The sequence below is a fragment of the Callithrix jacchus genome, chromosome 22 (assembly GCF_049354715.1).
Source record: "Callithrix jacchus isolate 240 chromosome 22, calJac240_pri, whole genome shotgun sequence".
In the NCBI taxonomy this organism is placed as follows: Eukaryota; Metazoa; Chordata; class Mammalia; order Primates; family Cebidae; genus Callithrix; species Callithrix jacchus.
Window position 1 is genome coordinate 39,206,662 of NC_133523.1, and position 24,381 is coordinate 39,231,042.

Here is a 24,381-nt window from a genome sequence, read left to right on the forward strand (position 1 = left end):
ACAATCTCAGCTCACTGCAACCTTCGCCTCCTGGGTTCAAGCGATTCTCCTGCCTCAGCCTCCCGCTGGGACTACAGGCATGTGCCACCAAACCCAGCTCATTTTTGTATTTTTAGTAGAGACGGGGGGTTGCCATGTTGGCCAGGCTGGTCTGGAACTTCCAGCCTGAAGCGATCTGCCTAGCTTGGCCTCCCAAAGTGCTAGGATTACAGGCATGAGCCACCACACCCGGCCAAAGCCAAGACTTTTCTGGTTCAAGACCTAGATCTTTGATTTCAAATGAGTTATTTCTGATGTCATCCATTCAATAAATATTTATTGTGCACCTGTTCTGTACCTGGCCATGTGCTGAGCAGTACTGACAACAGCCCTAGCCTTGGGGTTCCCTACCTAGATGGGAGGTAGACACACAAACATTAAATTAAATATGGGATTGGCCGGGTGCGGTGGCTCATGCCTGTAATCCCAGCACTTTGGGAGGCCGAGGCGGGTGGATCACGAGGTCAAGAGATCGAGACCATCCTGGTCAACATGGTGAAACCCCGTCTCTACTAAAAATACAAAAAAACTAGCTGGGCATGGTGGCGCGTGCCTGTAGTCCCAGCTACTCAGGAGGCTGAGGCAGGAGAATTGCCTGAACCCAGGAGGCGGAGGTTGCGGTGAGCCGAGATTGCACCATTGCACTCCAGCCTGGGTAATAAGAGCGAAACTCCGTCTCAAAAAAAAAAAAGAAATTAAATATGGGATTATAAAATGTGATTAGGGCTATGAAGAAACCCTGGGGTCAGTGATATTTAACAGCAGGGTGGGGATACCAGAACTAATGAGACAGAATGGGGGCTGGGCGCGGTGGCTCACGCCTGTAATCTTAGCACTTTGGGAGGCCGAGGTGGGTGGATCACCTGAGGTCAGGAGTTCAAGACCAGCCTGGCCATCATGTTGAAACCCCATCTTTGAAAAAAAAAATTAAAAAAGAAAAAAAGAAGAAAAGAGACAGAATGGGAAGGAAAAATCCCTTCTCTTTTTTTTTTTCTGGAGGCAAAGACTCATTCTGTTGCCCAGGCTGGAGTGCAGTGGTGTGATCTCACCTCACTGCAACTTCTGCCTCCCAGGTTCAAGCAATCCTCCTGCCTCAACCTCTCAAATAGCTGGGATTACAGGCACCTGCCACCACACCCAGCTGATTTTTGTACTTTTAGAGAGACAAGTTTCACCATGTTGGTCAGGCTGGTCTCAGAATCCTGACCTCAACTGACCCAGCCGCCTTGGCCTCTCATAGTGCTGCGATTACAGGCATGAGCCACTGTGCCTGGCTGGCTGGAAAATTCCCTTCATTCTGATGGGCCAGACACATGCTGGACCCTGGGGATGCAACGAGGACAGACAGACATTGTTCCCACTCTTCAGTGCTCCCAGTGTGCAGGAGAAGACAGGTAACAGTCAGTGTCATGCGAGGTCACGTGACATCCTCTTTTTTTTTTTTTGAGACGGAGTTTCGCTGCTGTTACCCAGACTGGAGTGCAATGGCACGGCTCACCGCAATCTCCGCCTCCTGGGTTCAAGCAATTCTCCTGCCTCAGCCTCCCGAGTAGCTGGGACTACAGGCGTGCACCACCATGCCCAGCTAAGTTTTGTATTTTTAGTAGAGACGGGATTTCACCTTGTTGACCAGGATGGTCTCCATCTCTTGACCTCGTGATCCACCCGCCTCGGCCTCCCAAAGTGCTGGGATTATAGGCGTGAGCCACTGCACCCGGCGACATCCTCATTAATGCCATGAGAATGATGAAACAGGCTAGATGCAGTGGCTCATGCCTGTAATCCCAGCACTTTGGAAGGCCGAGGCAGGTGGATCACCTTAGGTCAGGAGTTCAAGACCAGCCTGACTAACATGGCAAAACCCCATCTCTACTAAAAATACAAAAATTAGGCCAAGCATGGTGGCTCCCACTTGTAATCCCAGCTCTTTGGGAGGCCAAGGCAGGCAGATCACCTGAGATTGGGAGTTCAAGACCTGCCTGACCAACGTGGTGAAACCAGGTCTCTACTAAAAATACAAAATTAGCCAAGCATGGTGGCGCATGCCTGTAATTCCAGCTACTCGAGAGGCTGAGGCAAGAGAATCCCTTTAACCCAGGAGGCAAAGGTTGTGGTGAGCCGAGATTGCACTATTGCACTCTAGCCTGGGCAACAAGAGCAAAACTCCATCTCAAAATAAAATATTTAAAAAATTATTTTAAGGCTGGGTGCAGTGACTCAAGCCTGTAATCTCAGCACTTTGGGAGGTCAAGGTAGGTGGATCGCGAAGTCAGGAGTTCAAGACCAGCCTGGCCAAGATGATGAAACCTATCTCTACCAAAAATTAAAAAATTAGTGCCTATAATCCCAGCTACTCCGGAGGCTGAGGCAGAAGAATCTCTTGAACCCAGGAGGCGGAGGTTGCCGTGAGCTGAGATCATGCCACTGCACTCCAGCCTGGGCGACTGAGTGAGACTCTGACTCAAAAAAAAAAAAATATTAGGCTGAGGCGGGTGGATTACGAGGTCAAGAGATCAAGACCATCCTGGTCAACAAGGTGAAACCCCGTCTCTACTAAAAATACAAAAATTAGCTGGGCATGGTGGCGCGTGCCTGTAGTCCCAGCTACTCGGGAGGCTGAGGCAGGAGAATTGCTTGAACCCAGAAGGTGGAGGTTGCAGTGAGCTGATATTGTGCCATTACACTCCAGTCTGGGTAACAACAGCGAAACTCTGTCTCAAAAAAAAAAAAAAATTATTTTAGCCCAACAAGTTAGGCATGATTATTGTGCCCATTTTACAGATGAAGAAACCAAGGAGCAAACAGGTGAAGTAATAGGCTTAAGGCCACACAACTAGCAAGTTGCAGAGCTAGGATAGGAATAGACGTCGTGACTCCAGAGCTCTAGCCACATCTGACCAGGACTCAGTCTCCCACTACCGCCCGGGAGCCTCTGGAGGGTACAAGGCTAACTCTGTCTTTGGGACCCCAGGTTCATCTAGCACAGATACCTGAGAAGGATTTTCCCAGTTGAAGTGACTTGAGGTTGGCCTGCCAATGACCCTTCCTCTCTGCCAGCCTCAGTGTCCCCATCTGCCAAGTAGGGGGACCTTGGCACCTTACTGGCTTCAGAGATCTCATGAGATAAGGAGTACAGGAGAACTGCCTTTCAAGGGGCAAAGGTCTGGCTGCCAGAGCCACTCCCTGAGAGCAGAGAAGAAGGACAGATCTGGCAGTGGAGCAGGTCCACGTCAATAAATCCCCAGCCGGAGATCAGTGCATGCAGCCCTGGGTGGGACCCCTGGCTGCAGCCGCCTTCCTTTGCTGTGTGATCCTAAGGCTCGCTGGTGGCCTCTGGGCTTCCCCTTGTCCTGTCTGTGGAGTGATGGGAGGTTGGTTTTGATTCCTCCACGATTCTGTCAAGGGCTGAGCTTTCCTGGGGAGGTGAAAAGGGGCTTCCCTGAGGACCCAGCATCACTGTACCTCCTCCCTCAGGAAGCAGGGGTGAATCTGGGATTTCAGGTGGGCACTGTGGGAGGGTAGGGCTGGGGTACAGAGCAAGAGGCTGCCTGGGATCAGATCGGCCTCTTTGCTTTTTGTTGTTGTTGTTGTTATACCACGTTCAGAAATTGTTTCTGAGACCATCTCGCCCCATCATCCAGGCTGCAGTGCAGTGGTGCGATCTCAGCTCACTGCAACCTCTGCCTCCCGAGTTCAAGAGATTCTCCTGCCTCGGCCTCCCAAGTAGCTGGGATTATAGGCGCCCACCACCACGCCCAGCTAATTTTTGTATTTTTAGTAGAGACGGAGTTTCACCATGTTGGCCAGGCTGGTCTTGAGCTCCTGACCTCAAGTGATCTGCCCACCTCAGCCTCCCAAAGTGCTGGGATTACGAGTGTGAGCCACAGGGCCCAGCCACCTTCTTTATCTTTAAACACCAGACAATGACCTCCAGGGGCCTGGGGTGGACTTCAGGGAGGGAAAACACCCAGAATTTGTTTAGAATCTTGGGGATCCACTTTTTTCTGGAGAAGAGACCCCTTTCTCATGGGTTCCCAAAAGGACGTCAAAATCCCTGGTCTAAACATTGTTTGGGAGGCGTTTAGCTTAGTTTGAGGACACCCTGGTGCTGGGACCCCAACATTAGAGATTAAAGGGAGGGTTACCCAGAAAGGGAAGACGAGGTTTGAGGTTTAGTGCCCAGCAAGTGAGAGCCCAGGGTTTCCCAGGATGGAGGAAGACGGAAGGGTCACAGAAGGGACAGGGTTGGGGAATCTGTCTGAAAAGATGAAAAGTTGTGACCACTTTCTGGACCTCACCTTTTTCTTTCTCTTTCTTCCACAGATGAATTGGGTGAGTAACACAGGGCAGGTTTGCGGGGAGGCTGAGGGACCCAAATGCCTGCAGAAGGGGGTCTTGGCCTTCCTTGTTCAGTGGGGGTGGGGGAGAGGTGTCACTGTGTGACTTCCAGGTCTGTGGAGGGATTTGAATAAAGTCATGGTCCTCAGGTGCTCAGCAGCGAGAGACACTGGGAAACACTCAGCAGGCCAGGGAGCTGTGGGGGCTCATGCTTGTAATCCCGGCACTTTGGGAGGCAGAGGCAGGAGGGTTGCTTGAGCCCAGGAGTTCAGGAGTAGCCTGGGTAACATAAGGAGACCCCATCTCTACACAAATTTTTTCTTCTTTTGAGTTGGAGTCTTGCTCTGTTGCCCAACTCAGCAACTACAACCTCCATCTCCCGGGTTCAAGCAATTCACCTGCCTCAGCCTCCCAATTAGCTGGAATTAAGGACACCTGCCATCATGCCCAGCTAATTTTTGTGTTTTTGTAGAGATGGGGTTTCACCATGTTGGCCAGGCTGGTCTCGAACTCCTGACCTCAGGTGATCCACCCACCTCAACCTTCCAAAATGCTGGGATTATGGGTGTGAACCACCACACCCAGCCTTGTTCAGTGGTGTGATTTTGGCTCACTGCAACCTCCACCTCTGGGGTTCAAGTGATTCTGCCTCAGCCTCCCAAGTAGCTCGGATTACAGGCATGCACCACCATGCCCAGCCAATTTTTGTATTTTTAGTAGAGACAGGGTTTCACCATGTTGGCCAGGATGGTCTCCATCTCTTGACCTCATGGTCTGCCTGCCTCGGCCTCCCAAAGTGCTGGGATTACAGGCGTGAGCCCCCGCACCTGGCCACACAAAATTTTTGAAAATTAGCTGAGCATCGTGGTGCGCACCTGTAGTCCCAGCTCGGGAGGCTGAAGTGGGAGGATCACCTGAGCCTGGAAGGTCACCTGGGAGGTCGAGGCTGCAGTGAGCTATGATTGTACCACTGCACTGCAGCCTGGGTGGCAGAGCAAGACCTTGTCTCAAAAAGAAAACCAATTAAGCCAGGCACAGTGGCTCATGCCTGTAGTCCCAGCCACTTGGGAGGCTGAGGCTGGAGGATTGCTTGAGCTGAGGAGTTCTGGGCTGCAGTGCGCTATGCTAATCAGGTGTCCGTACTAAGTTCGGCATCAATATGGTGACCTCCCGGGAGTGGGGACCACCAGGTTGCCTAAGGAGGGGTGAACCAGCCCAGATCGGAAATGGAGCAGGTCAAAACTCCTGTGCTGATCAGTAGAGGGATCGCGCCTGTGAATAGCCACTGTGCTCCAGCCTGGGCAACATAGCAAGACCCAGTCTGTTAAAAAAAAAAAAATAGAACTAGTCCTTTTTTTAAAAGAAAAAGAAAAAGAAAACCAATTAAAATAAAAGAATGTTATTAATCCCCTAGTGAGTGCAGACAGACACTATTCTAGGCCCTGGGGGTTCAGCCAGGAAGAAAACCAAGTCCCTGCCCTCAGAGCTCACAGCCAGGTTGGGGAGATGGAGGAGAATGAACAGATGAACAAGATCATGTTAGAGGAGGCTAAGAGCTGTGAAGGAAATAGACAGGACGCGGGAGAGACGGCATGGGGAAGACACAGTAGCTAAGACCTTTCTGAAGAGATAGCATTTCAGCTGGGACCTGGAGGAGAAGGAGCCGGCCTGGGTTGAATGGGGGACCATGTGAAGAGGCAGTTGGAGGAGCAAGTTCTTTCTTATTTATTTATTTATTCATTTAAGATACTTCCTTTTTGAGACAGAGTCTTGCTCTGTCACCCAGGCTGGAGTGCAGTGGTGCTATCTCAGCTCACTGCAACCTCCACCTCCCAGGTTCAAGTGATTCTCCTGCCTCAGCCTCCCAAGTAGCTGGGACTACAGGTGTGTGCCACCAAGCCCGGCTAATTTTTGTATTATTTGTATTTATTTATTTATTTTGAGATGGAGTTTTGCTCTTGTTGCCCAGGCTGGAGTGTAATAGCACAATCTTGGCTCACTGCAACCTCTACCTCCCGGGTTCAAGAGATTCTCCTGCCTCAGCCTCCCTAGTAGCTGGGATTACAGGTGTGTGCCCCCTCTCCCGGCTATATTTTAGTAGAGAAGGCGTTTCACCATGTTGGCCAGGCAGGTCTCGAACTCCTGACCTCAGGTGATCTGCCTGCCTCAGCCTCCCAGAGTTCTGGGATTACAGGCGTGAGCCACCACACCCCGCCTATTTTTTAACATAGGATCGTGCTTTCTTGCCCAGGCTGGAGTGCAGTGGTGTGATCACGGCTCACTGCAGCCTTGAACTCCTGGGCTCAAGCAATCCTCCTGCATCAGCTTTTCTAGTAGTTGGAACTATAGGCACTACAATGCCTAATTTTTTTTTCAATATTTTGTAGAGATGGCATCTCACCATGTTGCCCAGGCTGATCTCGAACTCTTGGGCTCAAGTGATCCTCCTGCCTTGGCCTCCCAAAGTGCTGAGACTACAGACATGAGCCACACTGCCCAGCCTGCAGCAAGTTCAAGACCCTGAAGAGGGCCAGATGTGGTAGGAGCCAGAAACAGAAAAGAGGCCAGGCAAAGTAGCCTCCCAGCTACTCGAGAGATTGAGGTGGGAGAATCCCCTGAGCCTAGACAGGTCCGGGCTGTGAGCCATGATTAAACCACTGCACTCAAGCCTGGGAGATGGAGCAAGATCCCATCTCAATAATAATAATATTGGCCAAGGCAGGTGGATCACGAGGTCAGGAGATCAAGACCATCCTGACCAACATAGTGAAACCCCATCTCTACTAAAAGTACACAAATTAGCTGTGTGGTGGTGTGTGCCTGTGATCCCAGCTACTTGGGAGGCTGGGACAGGAGAATCACTTGAACCAGGGAATTGGAGGTTGTAGTGAGCTGAGATTGCGCCACTGCACTCCAGCCTGGCAACTTGTTTTATTTTATATTTGAAATAAAAATAAAGTAAAACAAAATAATATTATTATTTTTTGAGATGGAGTTTCGCTCTTGTTACCCAGGCTGGAGTGCAGTGGCGCGATCTCGGCTCACTGCAACCTCCCCTTCTTGGGTTCAGGCAATTCTCCTGCCTCAGCCTCCTGAGTAGCTGGGATTACAGGCACGCACCACCATACCCAGCTAATTTTTTGTATTTTTAGTAGAGACGGGGTTTCACCATGCTGACCAGGATGGCCTCGATCTCTTGACCTCGTGATCCACCCGCCTCGGCCTCCCTATTATTTTAAATGGAGTCTTGCTCTGTCATCTAGGCTGGAGTGCAGTGGTGCAGTCTTGGCACTGCCACGTCCACCTCCCAGATTCAAGCGATTTTCCTGCCTCAGCCTCCCGAGTAGCTGGGACTACAGGCATGTGGGACCATGCAGGCTAATTTTTGTAGAGACTGGGTTTCATTGTGTTGGCCAGGGTGGTCTTAAACTCCTGACCTCAAGTGATTCACCCACCTTGGCCTCCCAAAGTGCTGGGATTACAAGCGTGAGCCACTGCACCTGGCCTCCCTGACGTGTGTGTGTGTGTGTGTGTGTGTGTGAGAGATGAATGGGATGGAAAATGTCTTAGGGGTAATCAAGCCTTATTTATTTATTTATTTTAAAGAATCAGCGTCACCACGTGTTTTTTCTTCTCCCGCAGAGATCATCGATGAGTACATCAAGGAGAACGGCTTTGGCCTGGACCGGGCACAGTCCGGCCCGGGCGAGGGACTGCCGCGCTTGGTGTCTCGCGGGGCGGCCTCGCTGAGCACGGTCACCCTGGGGCCTGTGGCGCCCCCAGCCACGCCACCGCCCTGGGGCTGCCCCCTGGGCCGGCTGGTGCCCCCTGCGCCGGGCGGCCCACAGCCGCACCTGGTCATCACCGAGCAGCCCAAGCAGCGTGGCATGCGCTTCCGCTACGAGTGCGAGGGCCGCTCGGCCGGCAGCATCCTCGGGGAGAGCAGCACCGAGGCCAGCAAGACGCTGCCTGCCATCGAGGTGGGCCCGGCGCGCGGACCCGGGCGGGAGGGGTTGGGGCTTCACCTGTACCCGGAAGCCATCAGCATGCATCTATACGTTTATTTGATGGTTGCTATTGTTACTGTTGTTGGACCAGATATTAATAATTATACTACTGGGCTTGATGCGGTGGCTCACGCCTGTAATCCCAGCACTTTGGGAGGCCGAGGCGGGTGTATCACTTGAGGTCAGGAGTTGGAGACCAGCCTGACCAACATGGTGAAACTCCAACTCTACTAAAAATTCAAAATAAGGCCGGGCGCGGTGGCTCAAGCCTGTAATCCCAGCACTTTGGGAGGCCGAGGCGGGTGGATCACAAGGTCAACAGATCGAGACCATCCTGGTCAACATGGTGAAACCCCGTCTCTACTAAAAATTACAAAAAATTAGCTGGGCATGGTGGCGCGTGCCTGTAATCCCAGCTACTCAGGAGGCTGAGGCAGGAGAATTGCCTGAACCCAGGGAGCGGAGGTTGCGGTGAGCCGAGATTGCGCCATTGCACTCCAGCCTGGGTAAACAAGAGCGAAACTCCGTCTCAAAAAAAAAAAAAAAAAATTCAAAATAGTCGGGCATGGTGGCATGTGCCTGTAATCCCAGATACTCAGGAGGCTGAGCAGGAGAATTGCTTGACCCTGGGAGGTGGAGGTTGCAGTAAGCCGAGATCGAGCCATTGCACCTCACCCTGTGGGACAAGAATGAAACTTGGTCTCAAAAAAAAAAAAAAAGATAGTAATTATACTATCACCTGGGCTGGAATCCAAATGGTTCAAAAAGCTGGGGAGGGGGGTTGGCATTTGGCTGGGCACAGTGACTAATGCCTGTAATCCCAGTTCTTTGGGAGGCTGAGGCAGGTGTATCCCTTGAGGTCAGCCTGGCCAACATGGTGCCAGGCATGGTGGCACACATCTCTAACAATCCCAGCTACTTGGGAGGCCGAGGTGGGAAGATCACTGCAGTCTGACAGATTGAGACCTTGTCCCAAAAATAAAATGAAGGTGGAGTGTGGCGCTATGGTTCAGGCTTGTAATTCCAGCACTTTGGGAGGTTGAGGCAAGCGGATTACTTGAGCTCAGGTTCTAGACAAGCCTGGGCAAGATAGCAAAACTCTGTCTCTACAAAAAAATACAAAAATTAGCTGGATGTGGTGGCACATGCCTGTAGTCCTAGCTACATGGTAGGGCTGAGGTGGGAGGATCACTTGAGCCTAGGAGGTCAAGGCTGCAGTGAGCCAAGGTTGCACCACTGCACTCCAGCCTGGGCAACAAAGCAAGACCCTGCCTCAATTTAAAAGAAAAAAAAATATATATATATATATATTTCACCAGAAATAAAAAAAACAAGGAAAAGCAAAGGTGACTTTTGTCAGGGTATTAATGTATTAATAAGGTACAGGTACAATTTTTTTTTTAGACAGAGTTTCACTGTTATTGCCCAGGCTGGAGTGCAATGGCACAATCTTAGCCAGGTCTGACTTATTCTAAAGCCTAATGGACCAGGCATGGTGGCTTATGCCTATAAACCCAGCACCTTGGGAGGCTAAGGCAGGAGGATCACTTGAGGCTAGGAGTTCAAGACCAGCCCAGGTGACATGGCTAGATGCCCATTTCTACAAAAATAAAAAAATTAGCCAGGTGTGGTGGCATGCACCTGTGGTCTCAGCTACTTGGGAGGCTGAGCGAGGAGGATTGCTTGAGCCTGGGAAGTGGAGGCTGCAATGAGCCATGATCAGACCACTGCACTCCAGCCTAGGTGACACAGCAAGATGTTGTCTCAAAAAAAAAAAATCTGCAGTCTAATGTCTTTTCCACAGTCTCAACTGACATCTCAAGGATGAAAACCTTGAGGCTGTGTGAGTCCTGAGACTGTTGACTCTAAGCTTTTCAGAATCTTCTACTATTGCAGCGGGGAGCTGGTTAAATGATTGGTTTTAACACTATATGGCCCAGTGAGATTTGTAGACAATATTACCTACCTCTATTCATGGTCACACCCAAACTTCATATTTTATTTAATTTTTTAATTATTATTTTTTGAGACAGAGTCTCACCCTGTCACCCAGGCTGGAGTGCAGTGGCATAATTTCAGCTCACTGCAACCTCCGCCTCCTAAGTTCAAGCGATTCTTCTGCATCAGCCTCTCGAGTAGCTGGGATTACAGGTGCTTGCCACCAGACTTGGCTAATTTTTGTATTTTTAGTAAAGATTGGGTTTCATCATATTGGCCAGGCTGGTCTTGAACTCCTGACCTCAAGTGATCTGCCTGCCTTGGCTTCCCACACTGTTGGGATTACAGGTGTGAGTCACTGTGCCCAGCCAGAACTCTGTATTTTATGACAAACTGTAGTATAAAAGAGAAATAAAAGGAAATTAATACAACATATAAAATCACCTTTATTTCAATATATAAATGCCCCACAGGCTATATGAGGAAGGTGGCAGTTGTTGGTGACTATATATAGGCTCCTTGTTAATATAGTGGCCACAAATGCAGCCTGACCCAGCTGCGCAGACTTGGTGACTTAAATGTCACACATGCAGGGTTGCGGTTAGTGAGGGGATTTTCCCAAGTGGCGAAAAACTCTTGGTCTAAACAATTAGTGTACTGGCTGCAGTCATGGACAATTCAGTAGATATTACAGTTATGGGAAACTCCAGCCTGGGTGACAGAGTTAGACCTCATCTCAAAAAAAGAAAAGAAAAGAAAAGAAAATCCGGGTGCTGGTGGCTCATGCCTGTAATCCTAGCACTTTTGGAGGCCGAGGTGGGTGGATCACCTGAGGTCAGGAGTTCAAGACCAGCCTGGCCATCATGGTGAAACCCCATCTTAAAGAAAAACAATTATGGGAAAGAATATTGTTGGTGTCAAACAGGGCAAGGGGCCAGGTGTGGTGATGGATGCCTGTAAGCCCAGCAATTTGGGAGACAGAGGTGGAAGGATCGCTTGAGCCTGGGAGGCAGAGGTTGCAGTGAGCAGAGATCGTGCCCCGGCACTCCAGCCTGGATGGGATCCTGTCCCCCCCAAAAAAACCTCATAAAACACACTACAGTCAACAACAGCAGAGCCAGTTTCTGGACTCTGTTCATTTTAAACAGGTTTACTACTGACTCAAACTATCGGCGGGATGTTCAGAAGGCCTGTCGGATGTGTATGAGTGTGCGGGACTGTCCCTGGTATTATAAACTGCTATCTGGTCCTGTCTACCTGTGGTGTCCCTATCACAATGTCAACCAACCACCCCCAATATTCTATTTTTCCCCTAGGGGGCAGCACTACCCCACTGAGATTGAGACCAGTGGTTAATTATTATTATTATTTTTTTTAAGACCCTCTTGGCAGGGCCTGGTGGCTCACGCCTGTAATCCAAGCACTTTAGAGGCCAAGGCAGGCGGATCACCTGAGGTCGGGAGTTCAAGACCAGCCTGACCAACATGGTGAAACCCTGTCTTTATTTAAAAAAAAAAAAAGACCCTCTTGCTCTGTGGCCAGGCTGGAGTGCAGTGGTGTGATCTTGGCTCTCTGCAACCTCCACTTCCTGGGTTCAAGTGATTCTCCTGCCTCAGCCAACCGAATAGCTGGGACTGCAGGTATGCGCTACCATGCCCAGCTAATTTTTGTATTTTTAATAGAGACGGGGTTTCACCATGTTGGCCAGGATGGTCTCAATCTCTTAACTTCGTGATCCGCCAACCTTGGCCTCCCAAAGTGCTGGGATTACAGGCATGAGCCACCATGCCTGGCCTGGTTAGTGATTTTGTTTGTTTGTTTGTTTTTGTTTTTGTTTTTTTGAGACGGAGTTTCACTCTCTCCCAGGCTAGAGTACAGTGGCATGATCTTGGCTCACTGCAACCTCTGCCTCCCAGGTTCAAGAGATTCTCCTGCCTCAGCCTCCCAAGTAGCTGAGATTACAGGTGCCTGCCACCACACCCAGCTAATTTTTTTTTTTTTTTTTTGTATTTTTAGAAGAGATGGGGTTTCACTGTGTTGGCCAGGCCGGTCTTGAACTCCTGACCTTGTGATCCACCCGCTTCAGCCTCCCAAAGTGCTGGGATTACAGGTGTGAGCCACACCGCCCAGCCTGGTTAATGGTATTTTATAGGCTTGGGCTTTATGGTTCAAGTGATTCTCCTGCCTCAGCCTCCTGAGTAGCTGGGATTACAGCCCTGTGCTATCACACCTGGTTAGTTTTGTATTTTTAGTAGAGAAGGGGTTTCGCCATTTTACCCAGGCTGGTCTCAAACTCCTGTCCTCAGGTGATTCACCCGCCTTGGCCTCCCAGAATGCTGGGATTACAGGCATGAACCACCATGCCCAGCCATTTTGATTAGTTTGGATGATAAAAGAATTTAGGCCAGGCGCAGTGGCTTATGCCTTTAATCCCAGCCCTTTGGGAGGCCAAGGCATGAGGATCACCTGAGGTCAGGAGTTTGAGACCAGCCTGGCCAAGATGGTGAAATCACATCTTTACTAAAAATACAAAAATGAGCTGGGCGTGATGGTGGGCACCCATAATCCTAGCTACTTGGGAGGCAGAGGTAGGAGAATGGCTTGAACCCAGGAGGTGGAGGTTGCAGTGAGCTAAGACGATGCCTTTGCACTAGCCTGGGTGACAGAGCGAGACTCCATCTCAAAAAGTGCTGGGGTTACAGGCATGAGCCACCACGCCCAGCCCACACATTTTTTTTTTTTGATGGATCGTTTACAAATGAATTGTAGCCATCCTGCTACTTCACCCCAAATACTTCCGTATGCACCTTTTAGTAATAAGGTCCTCTGTAGCTGCAATCTCATTCATCACCCCTAGGAAAATTAGTAATTCCATGAAGTCCATATTTCCGTTTCCCAATCGTCCCTAAAATGTGTTTGCAATTGTTTCTTCCTCCTCAATTCAGGACGTAACCAAGGATCATGTTGCATTTGGTTGTCATAGCTCATTAGTCCATCTCCTTCTGTCTTTATATATTTATTTATCTGTTGAGATGGAGTCTTGCTCTGTCACCCAGGCTGGAGTACAGTGGCATGATCTCCGCTCACTGCAACCTCCGCCTCCCAATTCCATCAATCCTCCTGCAGCAGCTTCCTGAGTAGTCTGGGATTATAGGCGTGCACCACCACACCCAGCTACTTTCTGTATTTTTGTAGAAATAGGGTTTCACCATTTTGGCCAGCCTGGTCTTGAACTCCTAATCCCAGATGATCTGCTCGCTTCAGCCTCCCAAAGTGCTGGGATTAAAGACATGAGCCACCACGCCCAGCCTTTCTCTCCTTAAAAAAAATTAAGCTATAATTGATCACATATATGTTAAGAATACAGGTCTGAATTTTTACATATACTGTATACATATGTAGTCCACCCAGGCACCCCGGTCACAATACATAATTTATTATTTTCCTCTTTTTTTTTTGAGACAAGGTCTCTGTCACCCAGGCTGGAGTGCAGTGGTGTGATCTGGACTCATTGCAACCTCCATGTCTCAGGCTCAAGCAATCCTCCCGCCTCAGCTTCCAGAGTAGCTGGGATTATAGACGCACACCACCACACTTGGCTAATTTATGAATTTTTTATGGAGATGGGGTTTCGCTATGTTGTCCAGGCTGCTCAAACTCCCGGGCTCAAGCAGTCCTCCCACCTCAACCTCCCAAAGTGCTGGGGTTACAGGTGTGAGTCACTGTGCCTGGCCCATCATTTGTTGTTTTTTAACCCCAAATGTGGCACCCATCTTTGTAGTCTTCCCTGACGCTGAAAGTTTCACGTGGTGCCTCACACCTGTAATCCCAATGTTTTGGGAGGCCAAGGGAGGCGGATCACTTGAGCTCAGGAGTTTGAGACCAGCCTGAGCAATGTAGCTACACCCTGTCTCTACTGAAAACACAAAAATGAGCTGGGCATGGTGGTGTGCACCTGTAGTCCCAGCTACTTGGGAGGCTGAGGCAGGAGAATCCCTTGAGTGTGGAGGCGGAGGTTGCAGTGAGCCGAGATCTTATGCCATTGCACTTCAGCTTGGGCAACAGAGTGAGACCCTGTCTCAAAAAAAAAAAGGATGAGTGGCCTAAAAAAGCAGCCTGTAGGGTAGATATGATATGAGGCCCCCAGTTCATCAGTTGGAAGCTTCTGGTTTAGGATATCAAAGTGGTATGTATTTTTTTTTTTTTTTTTTGAGACGGAGTCTCGCTCTTGTTACCCAGGCTGGAGTGCAATGGCACGATCTCCGCTCACCGCAACCTCCGCCTCCTGGGTTCAGGCAATTCTCCTGCCTCAGCCTCCTGAGTAGCTGGGATTACAGGCACGTGCCACCATGCCCAGCTGATTTTTTGTATCTTTAGTAGAGACGGGGTTTCACCGTGTTCACCAGGATGGTCTCTATCTCTTGACCTCGTGATCCACCCGCCTCGGCCTCCCAAAGTGCTGGGATTACAGACATGAGCCACTGCGCCCAACCCTATTTATTTACTTTTTGAGACAGAGTCACCCTGTCGCCCAAGCTGGAGTGCAGTGGCGTGATCTCAGCTCACTGCAACCTCAGCCTCGCAGGTTCAGGCACTTCTCCTGCCTCAGCTTCCCTAGTAGCTAAGATTACAGGCGCATGTCACCATGCCCAGCTAATTTTTGTACTTTTAATAGAGACGGGGTTTCACCATGTTGGCCAGGCTGGTCTGGCACGCCAGACCTCAGGTGATCCATCTGCCTCAACCTCCCAACATGCTGGGATTACAGGCGTGAACCATTGCACCCGACCCAAAGTGGTCTCAAGCTAACACATTTCATCATCCTGATTGGGGGAGAAGGTTGGGAGCTCCCAACAGAGGCCTCTGTGGGAAGAGGGTTGGGGAGCTGCCAAGGGAGGCCCCAAGGAGTTTGGATGGGCGCAGGCATCTGCGATGCGACCCTCAAAGAGCACCTCTCTTCCCGCAGCTCCGGGATTGTGGAGGGCTGCGGGAGGTGGAGGTGACTGCTTGCTTGGTGTGGAAGGACTGGCCGCACCGAGTCCACCCCCACAGTCTGGTGGGGAAAGACTGCACTGACGGCGTCTGCAGGGTGCGGCTCCGGCCCCACGTCAGCCCCCGGCACAGGTACCCACCCCCGACCCCCCACCTCTCATCCTTGATCATGGAGATTCTGACCCCCGACCTCTCATCCTTGATCATGGAGATTCTGACCCCTGACCTCTCTTCTTCGATCGTGGAGATTCTGAGCAGCTGGAGATCACCCAGGGAAACCTTAGCTGCAGAAGGCAGCTTAGGTAAATTCTCCCCACTGCCTCTCCTAGGTGGGGAAACTCAAGCCTGGGGACAGTGGATGGCCTCACCTAGGCCTGGAGCTCTGACACGAACATGTTCACATACATTCTGCTTATCTCAATTTTGTAGAGGAAGAAACTGAGGCACAGAGAGGCTAAGGAGCACAGATAATTGATGGCAGAGCTGGGATTTGACTCCAGACCTGACTTAGCTGCAAGGCCGGCCCTTTCTCTTATTTTAAAATTTATCTTTTTTTAAAATTTTTTTTGAGACGGAGTTTTGCTTTTGTTGCCCAGACTGGAGTGCAGTGGCACGATCTCAGCTCACTGCAACCTCTGCCTCCCAGGTTCAAGCGATTCTCCTGCCTCAGCCTCTTGAGTAGCTGGGATTACAAGCACCAGCTAGTTTTTGTATTTTTAGTAGAGATAGAGTTTCACCATGTTGGCCAGGCTGGTCTTAAATTCCTGACCTCAAGTGGTCTGCCTGCCTCGGCCTCCCGAAGTGCTGGGATTACAGGTGTGAGCCACCGCGCCGGCCTTCTGAGAGGTTTAAACCCCAGATCCTTTCTAATGCTGGGACCCTGGGCCTTGGATGTCAGCCCCTGAGAGCCTGAGCCCCACAGCAGCGTCTGCTGGAGCCCTCCTGCAGGGTTAGGGCCACACCTGCCTGCTTAGCACTCCTCTCCCTCCCCCATCACCCCTCAGTTTTAACAACCTGGGCATTCAGTGTGTGAGGAAGAAGGAAATTGAGGCTGCCATTGAACGGAAGATTCAGCTGGGCATTGACCCCTACAATGGTGAGACTCCTCTGCCTGCCCTGACCATCCCGTCCTCCCAAACCCCTTGCCTTCTGTGCTCACTCCAGGCCCCACCATCTCCTCCAGCCCTATCCCTTCCCCGGTCCCCTGTGCCCCAAAGAGGGTCTCCACCTCCCACCCTCAGCCTCCCCATATCTCCCCCCCACAGCTGGGTCCCTGAAGAACCATCAGGAAGTAGACATGAATGTGGTGAGGATCTGCTTCCAGGCCTCATATCGGGACCAGCAGGGACAGATGTGCCGCATGGACCCTGTGCTTTCCGAGCCGGTCTACGATAAGAGTGAGTTGAGAGCACTGTGGCCATCAGGATTGTCCTGGGCTATGGGCATGAGAATGTCCTGCTTACGGTGGCATGAGCAGCTCAGGTGCGGTGGCTCATGCCTGTAATCCCAGCACTTTGGGAGGTTGAGGTGGCAGGATTGCTTGAGCCCAGGAGTTCAAGACCAGCCTGGGCAACTTGGCAAAACTGTTCTCAATAAAAAATTTAAAAATTAGCTGGGTGGCCGGGTGTGGTAGCTCATGCCTGTAATCCCACCACTTTGGGAGGCTGAGGCAGGCGGGTCACCTGAGAGGTCAGGAGTTTGAGACCAGCCTGGACAACATAGGAAAACCCCGTCTCTATTAAAAATAAAAAAATTAGCTGGGCATCGTGGCAGGTGACTGTAATCCTAGCAACTCAGGAGGCTGAGGCAGGAGAATTGTTTGAACCCGAGAGGCGGAGGTTGCAGTGAGCTGAGATTGTGCCACTGTGCTCCAACCTGGGCAACAGAGTTAGACTCGTTTTGAAAAATGTAGGGTCAAGCCCTACAGGGTTGTGGGGTGTCCCCTATTGCTGTGCTGAGGTACCGGATCTGAGAATTATAGAGGACACAGAAGGACAAAAAAAAAAGCGCAGCTGGGCTCGGGGGTGGGAGTGGGGCACGCCACCTATAAACACAGACAGGCAAGGCCCTGAACGTCCAGGAGCCTCTGTATTTTTTGGGTGTAGGTTAGGTAGTGAGTGAGGTCATTTTAAGAACAGTGATAGGGTCAAGATAATCACATGTGCGATGAGCAAAGGGTCCACCCCTATTGGTCCCCGAGGCAAGGAGGTGAGCCTTGCACAGTGAAGAGGGTGCAGTGTCCACCATCTCTTATCCACGGGCAGGCCATTTCTAAGGAATTCTATTAGAGGATGCTTTGAGTCAGCAAAGCAGCAACAGAGCTGACAGGGTCTACCGCCACCTGGTGGCAGCTTCCAATGATTTTTCTTTTTTCTTTCTTTCTTTCTTTCTTTCTTTATTTTTTTGAGACGGAGTTTCGCTGTTGTTACCCAGACTGGAGTGCAATGGCACGATCTCGGCTCACCGCAACCTCCGCCTTCTGGGTTCAAGCAATTCTCCTGCCTCAGCCTCCCGAGTAGCTGGGACTACAGGCGTGCACCACTATGCCCAGCTAATTTTTGTATTTTTAGTAGAGACGGGGTTTCACCATGTTGGCCAGGATGGTCTCGATCTCTTGATCTTGTGATCCACCTGCCCCGGCCTCCCAAAGTGCTGGGATTATAGGCGTGAGCCATCGCGCCCGGCCCGCTTCCAATGATTTCTACAGGACGGTGCTTTGAGCCAGCACAGTAGCTAGAGATCTGACAGGTTATACAGTCACCAAGAGGGGTTTTAAGCCGTCAGACGCGTGCAGGCTTGCTAAGCTGAGGCCAGCTTTCCGCAAGAACTGGATGCAAGGTACTGCAACTCTTCTTCAGGAGGAGGGACTCTTGCTCCAAGCCTGCCATACAGAGGGTATCTTTATCTACTGAATGCTGCTCCTGGGCCGCAAATCCTTGTCCTGGTATAACTTTTTCCCCTTAAATCATGCTCTGCACCATGTCTGCTCTAGATGTTCCTCTGACTGTAGCTGCTTATTCCTTAATTCATGCTCTGTACCGTGTCTGCTCTAGGCATTCCTCCGACTATGAACTAAGATATAATTATATATATAGGGAAATAACTGAGTAGTGACACTATAAACTAAGTTATTTTTCAGGCACTAATTGTGCCGGGGATCTGCTTAGCTCTCCTTCCTTGGTACCCAGATGGGGGGTTACCCACAGAAAAAAAATTAGCTGGGCATGGTGGCATGCACCTGTAGTCCCAGCTGCCTGGGAGGCTGAGGTGGGAAGATTGCTACAGCCTGGAAGGATGAGGCTGCAGTGAGCTGATCATGCCATTGCGCTCCAGCCTGGGCAACAGAGCGGGACTTTAATCCCAGCCCTTTAGGAGGCTAAGGTAGGTTGATCACTTGAGATCAGGAGACCACCCTGGCCACCATGGTGAAATCCTGTCTCTCTGGAAAAATTAGTTGGGCATGGTGGCACACGCCAGTAATCTGAGCTGCCCAGGAGGAGGAGGTTGCAGTGATGCGAGATCGCACCACTGCACTCCAGCCTGGGTGACAGAGTGAGACTCTATCTCAAAAAAAAGAAAAAAACCCCAAAACCCAAATAGTATCTTCTAGTGTTGTAGAATAAACAGCCTGTACAGCTGTACCAGGCAGCCCAAGGGGAGAGGCAGCATGAGTAATAATCTCCCTCCCTTTTTGAGAGAATGCATTATGTTCCACAGGTCACCCTGGTGGACTTCCGCTTACTTCTCCGTGGCCGGAGCTTGGTCCCATGGCCACTCCTAGTTGCAGGGTGATCTGGGAAAGCACGTGCTTAGATTTTTCAACCTCTATAGGGGGTACAGGCATAGAGGAGGGGACAGGGAATAACTGGTAGGTTTTAGCCAACCTATAGTGACTACTGTAAGCATCAAAATGGGATATTGATTCAGTCAGGGCATTCATGCATGCAAGTGATAGAATCCCAACTTAGGCTTAAGTGGGAAGAAAAGAAGAATTTGTTCTATTAAGGAGAAAACTGCAGAAGTGCTTCAGGTCTGGCTGCATCCAGGACCTCAGTGATGTCATTAGGGATCTGTCTCTTTCTGTCTCTCAGCTGTTCTTCCTCCATCTTAGAGTCCTTGGCAGGTCCCTCTCCTGCCTGTGTATAACTCCAGGCTTATATCCTACCCACCTGGCACCTCTCCCCAATTCCCAAAGCTTCTTTTAGCTTCTCTTACCTAATATCTTTAGTTAAATTATCAGGTCTGTCTCTCATTGGCCTGGTTTTGGTCATTTGCTCTTTTCTGACCAATCAGCTATGGCCAGAGGGATGCACTGCTCTGGTTGGCCAGATCTGGGGCACGTGATCACTTACTGCTGAGCTAAGGTATTGGGCTCTGCCCTGCCCAGTGCCAGTTACTAAGATGAGGAGGGGTGGTGTCTTCAGGGAAACTTGGGGGCTGTTAACAGAAGAGGGGCCAGGATTACTATATGGGCAAAACAACAGGTGTCCACTACAAGATTACAGTCTATCAAACTCTCCTCAAGGAAGCTTCTCTGACCCAAGACCCCATCAACTCTCCCTGAGGTCTAAGGGTCTCCCTTAACAAATTTCTTTCAGGCTGGGCACAGTGGCTCATGCCTGTAATCCCAGTGCTTTGGGAGGCCGAGGAGGGCGGATCACGAGGTCAAGAGTTCGAGACCATCCTGACCAACATGGTGAAACCTCCTCTCTACTAAATATACAAAAAATTAGCCAGGCCTGAATGCACATGCCTGTAATCCCAGCTACTCCGGTGGCTGAGGCAGGAGAATTGCTTGAACCCAGGAGGCGGAGGTTGTGGTGAGTTAAGATTGTGCCATCGCACTCCAGCCTGGGCGACAAGAGTGAAACTCCGTCTCAAAAAAAAAAAATGTAAAAAAAATTTTTTTTGGTAAAATATTTATAAAAAAATTGTTTGTTATTATTTTTTTAGAGATAGGGTCTCACTCTGTTGCCTAGGCAGTCATTCAGAGGTATAGTCACGGCTCATGCAGCCTGAACTCCTGTGCGCAAGTGATCCTCCCAGTTCAGCCTCCCAAGTGGCTCATGCCTGTAATCCCAGCACGTTGGGAGGCTGAGGCAGGAGAATGGCTCCAACCTGGGAAGTGGAGGTTGCAGTGAGCTAAGATCCAGGCACTGCACTCCAGCCAGGGTGACAGATCAAGACTCCGTCACACAAAAAAAAAAATATATTATATATATCATTTATAATATATATAATATTTTTATATATTATACATATAAATATATATATCATTATATTATGATAATATAATTCTAAGTGATATATAATATATATTTTATATATCATTTAGATATTATATATCATATATCATTTATATTATATATATCATTTATAATATATATAATAAATGATATCTATTTTATATAATATACATATTTTGTATATATATAATATACAAAAAAATATATATAAATAAATATATAAATAAAAAAATGTATATATATAATATACAAAAAATATTATATATATATTTTTTGTAGTGCTAGGGTCTCACTATATTGTCCCGGCTGGTCTGGAAATCCTGGGCTCGAGCAATCCTCCCTCCTTGGTCTCTTAAGTGCTGGCATTACAGGTGTGGCCACCAGGCCTGGATAATTCTTTTTTCTACTTTGAGAAAGACAGCCTCTTGCTATGTTGCCCCGGCTGGTCTGGAAATCCTGGCCTCACGTGATCTTCCTGCCTAGGCCCCTCATAGTGCTGCCGTTACAGGTGTGAGCTACCTGACCTAGCAAAGGATCTTCTTTTGTTTTTTTTTGTTTATGAGACAGTCTTCCTCTGTTGCCCACAGTGGAGAGCAGTGGCGCGGTCTCAACTCACTGCAACCTCCACCTCCTGGGTTTAAGCCATTTTCCTGCCTCAGCCTTCTGAGTAGCTGGGACCATGATTGACTAATTTTTGTAATTTTTTATTTCTTTTTGAGACGGAGTCTTATTCTGTTGCCCAGGCTAGAATGCAGTGGCACAATCTCAGCTCACTGCAACCTCCACCTCCCGAGTTCAAGAAATTCTCCTGTTTCAGCCTCCCAAGTAGCTGGGATTACAGGCGCCTGCCACCGCGCCCAGCTAATTTTTGTATTTTTAGTAGAGATGAGGTTTCATCATCTTGGCTAGGCTGGTCTGGAACTCCTGATCTCATGATACACCCTCCTCAGCCTCCCAAAGTGCTGGGATTACAGGCATGAGCCACTGCACCTGGCCCAATTTTTGTATTTTTAGTAGAGACAGCGTTTCACTATGTTCATTAGGCTGGTCTCCAACTCCTGGCCTCAGGTGATCCACCTGCCTCTGCCTCCCAAAGTGCCATGATTGCCAGTGTGAGCCACCATGCCTGGCAGAGGATTTTCCTTTTGGACAAACACTCACAGGACGTCAGTGAGGGCTGGCAATTGTCTGTTAATTAACACCTCCTGTCTGAGTGACTTCTTTCTCCACCTGGACTGTGGTTCCAGGAAGATCAGATGCCCTGCCTTCTCGATTCCCCACCTCTCCAAGGCCCCTGGGATGGCACCCATTTGGTGCCCAGGAAGGGTTTGGTGGTGACTGAATTCTTGGGTTTTTTTTTTTTTTGAGAGAGAGTCTTGCTCTGTCACCCAGGCTGGAGTGCAGTGGTGGGATCTTGGCTCACTGCAACCTCTGCCTCCCAGGTTAAGCAATTCTCCTGCCTCAGCCTCCTGAGTAGCTGGGATTACAGGCACATGCCACCACGCCAGGCTAATTTTTTTTTTTTGAGATGGAATTTCCCTCTTGTTGCCCAAGCTAGAGTGCAATGATGCAATCTCGGCTCACCACAACCTTCTCCTCCCGGGTTCAAGTGATTCTCCTGCCTCAGCCTCCCGAGTAGCTGGGATTATAGGCATGCACTACCATTCCCAGCTAATTTTGTATTTTTAGTAAAGACAGGGTTTCTCCATGCTGGTCAGGCTGGTCTTTAACTCCAGACCTCAGGTGATCCACCTGCCTCGGCCCTTCCAAAGTGCTGAGATTACAGGCATGAGCCACCACGCCTGGCCTAATTTTTGTATTTTTAGTAGAGACAGGGTTTCACCATATTGGTCAGGCTGGTCTGGAACTCCTGACCTCATGATCCACCGGCCTTAGCCTCCCAAAGTGCTTGGATTACAGGCGTGAGCCACCACGCCCAGCCTCGGGGTTTTTTTTTATACACCTCTTTCTTTTGCCCCTTCCCAGAATCCACAAACACATCAGAGCTGCGGATTTGCCGAATCAACAAGGAGAGCGGACCGTGCACGGGTGGCGAGGAGCTCTACCTGCTATGTGACAAGGTCCAGAAAGGTGAGGGGCCTGGGGCAGCAAGCTGGGGCAGAGTGGGGTCTGGCAGCTTGGAGTGGTAGCCAGGGAGCCTGGGAGGGTGAAAGGATGAGAAAGAGCAGGTTAACCAAAGTACCAGAGAGCAAGGGTCCAGAACGCTGTCTTTGCAGTCAAACAGACCCAGCTGATGGGTTCATTCATTCCCTGAGGGGCCTGCTCACCCGTCTGTGTAGGAAGATGGAGGCTCATCTGTGGTGGCCCATGCTGCATGCTAGGCGGTGCCATCATAGAGCTCATGACATGTCCAGAGGACTGTGAGGTTAAGGGTGGAATTGCGTAAATAAACGGTTTATGATGCTTGTGATAAGGGCTATGTGTAAAGCAAACAGAGGACAGGAGAAAACAGAGGACAGGAGAAGCATCTCCACTTCACTCACATCTGTTCAAATGTCCCTTCCTCAAAAGCAGCTCAGGTGCGGTGGCTCATGCCTGTAATCTCAGCCCTTTGGGAGGCTGAGGCGGGCAGATCACTTGAGCTCAGGTTGGAGACCAGTCTGGGTAACATGGTGAAACACCATATCTACTAAAAATACAAAAATTGGCTAGGCGTGATGGCTCATGCCTGTAACCCCAGCACTTTGGGAGGCTGAGGCAGGCGGATCACCTGAGGTCGGGAGTTTGAGACCAGCCTTGCCAACATGGTGAAACCCCATCTCTACTAAAAAACACAAAAATTAGCTAGGTGTGGTGGCACACATCTATAATCCCAGCTACTCGGGAGGCTGAAGCAGGAGAATTGCTTGAACCTGGGAGGCCGAGGTTGCAGTGAGCCGAGATCGAGCCACTGCACTCCAGCCTGGATGACAGAGTGGGACTCCCTCTCAAAAAATAAATAAAATAGTGCCCGCTTCAGCAGCACATATACTAAAATTGGAACAATACAGAGAAGATTAGCATGGCCCCTGCGCAAGGATGACACACAAATTCGTGAACGTTCCATATTTAAAAATAAATAAATACACTAAAGTAAAGGACCTGGTTTCAGAGATATCTAGTAACTTCCTTAGGCTATAACAGAGTTAGAGTGAAGAGTTCTAGCCTTCCTGGGTTCCCATCTTGGCTTTAACACTTGCTGGCTGTGTGACCTTGGACAAGGCACTTCACCTCTCTGTGCCTTTGTTTTCTTCTTTATATAATAGGGTACCTAATGGTACCTTCTTCATAGGGTTGTTGTGTGACTTAGGGGCAATCTGTGTGTATCTGACACATACAAAGCCTCAGTACCTGGAGTCACTGTGATGACAGGCAATGCAGTAAGACAAGGAAAATCAACAGCAGGGAGAGAAGCATCACGAATCCTGACGCTTCGGCTACCAGCTGTGTGAAGTCTCAATACTTTAAGCCTCGGTTTCCCCCTGCCTCTTTTTTTTTTTTTGAGATGGAGTTTCGCTCTTGTTACCCAGGCTGGAGTGCAATGGCGCGATCTCGGCTCACCGAAACCTCCACCTCCTTCGTTCAGGCAATTCTCCTGCCTGAGCCTCCCAAGTAGCTGGGATTACAGGCGTGTGCTACCACGGCCAGCTAATTTTGTATTTTTAGTAGAGAGAGGGTTTCACTATGTTGGTCAGGCTGGTCTCAAACTCCTGATCTCAAGTGATCCACTGGCCTCGGCCTCCCAACTGTGCCTGGTGATTAGTTTTATTTTTAGGAATAGTAGAGGCCAGCCACAGTGGCTCATGCCTGTAATCCCAGCA

General features: G+C 49.7%; 1 protein-coding gene and 1 non-coding gene across 4 annotated transcripts in view; both read left to right on the top strand.

The window, feature by feature from the left end:
- RELB (RELB proto-oncogene, NF-kB subunit) overlaps nucleotides 1-24,381 on the top strand; it is a 38,063-nt gene that overhangs the window by 3,756 nt on the left and 9,926 nt on the right. For all 3 annotated transcript variants that reach the window (XM_054249661.2, XM_008988229.5, XM_054249662.2), the window contains exons 3-7: nucleotides 8,020-8,357; nucleotides 15,289-15,446; nucleotides 16,319-16,410; nucleotides 16,580-16,711; nucleotides 22,547-22,651. In XM_054249661.2, the coding sequence (XP_054105636.1) occupies nucleotides 8,020-8,357; nucleotides 15,289-15,446; nucleotides 16,319-16,410; nucleotides 16,580-16,711; nucleotides 22,547-22,651 (825 nt within the window). The remainder of the gene's footprint in view (nucleotides 1-8,019; nucleotides 8,358-15,288; nucleotides 15,447-16,318; nucleotides 16,411-16,579; nucleotides 16,712-22,546; nucleotides 22,652-24,381) is intronic.
- LOC118150327 (U6 spliceosomal RNA) lies at nucleotides 23,528-23,633 on the top strand. The gene has a single exon (XR_004738440.1). It is a non-coding gene; the product is annotated as a U6 spliceosomal RNA (small nuclear RNA).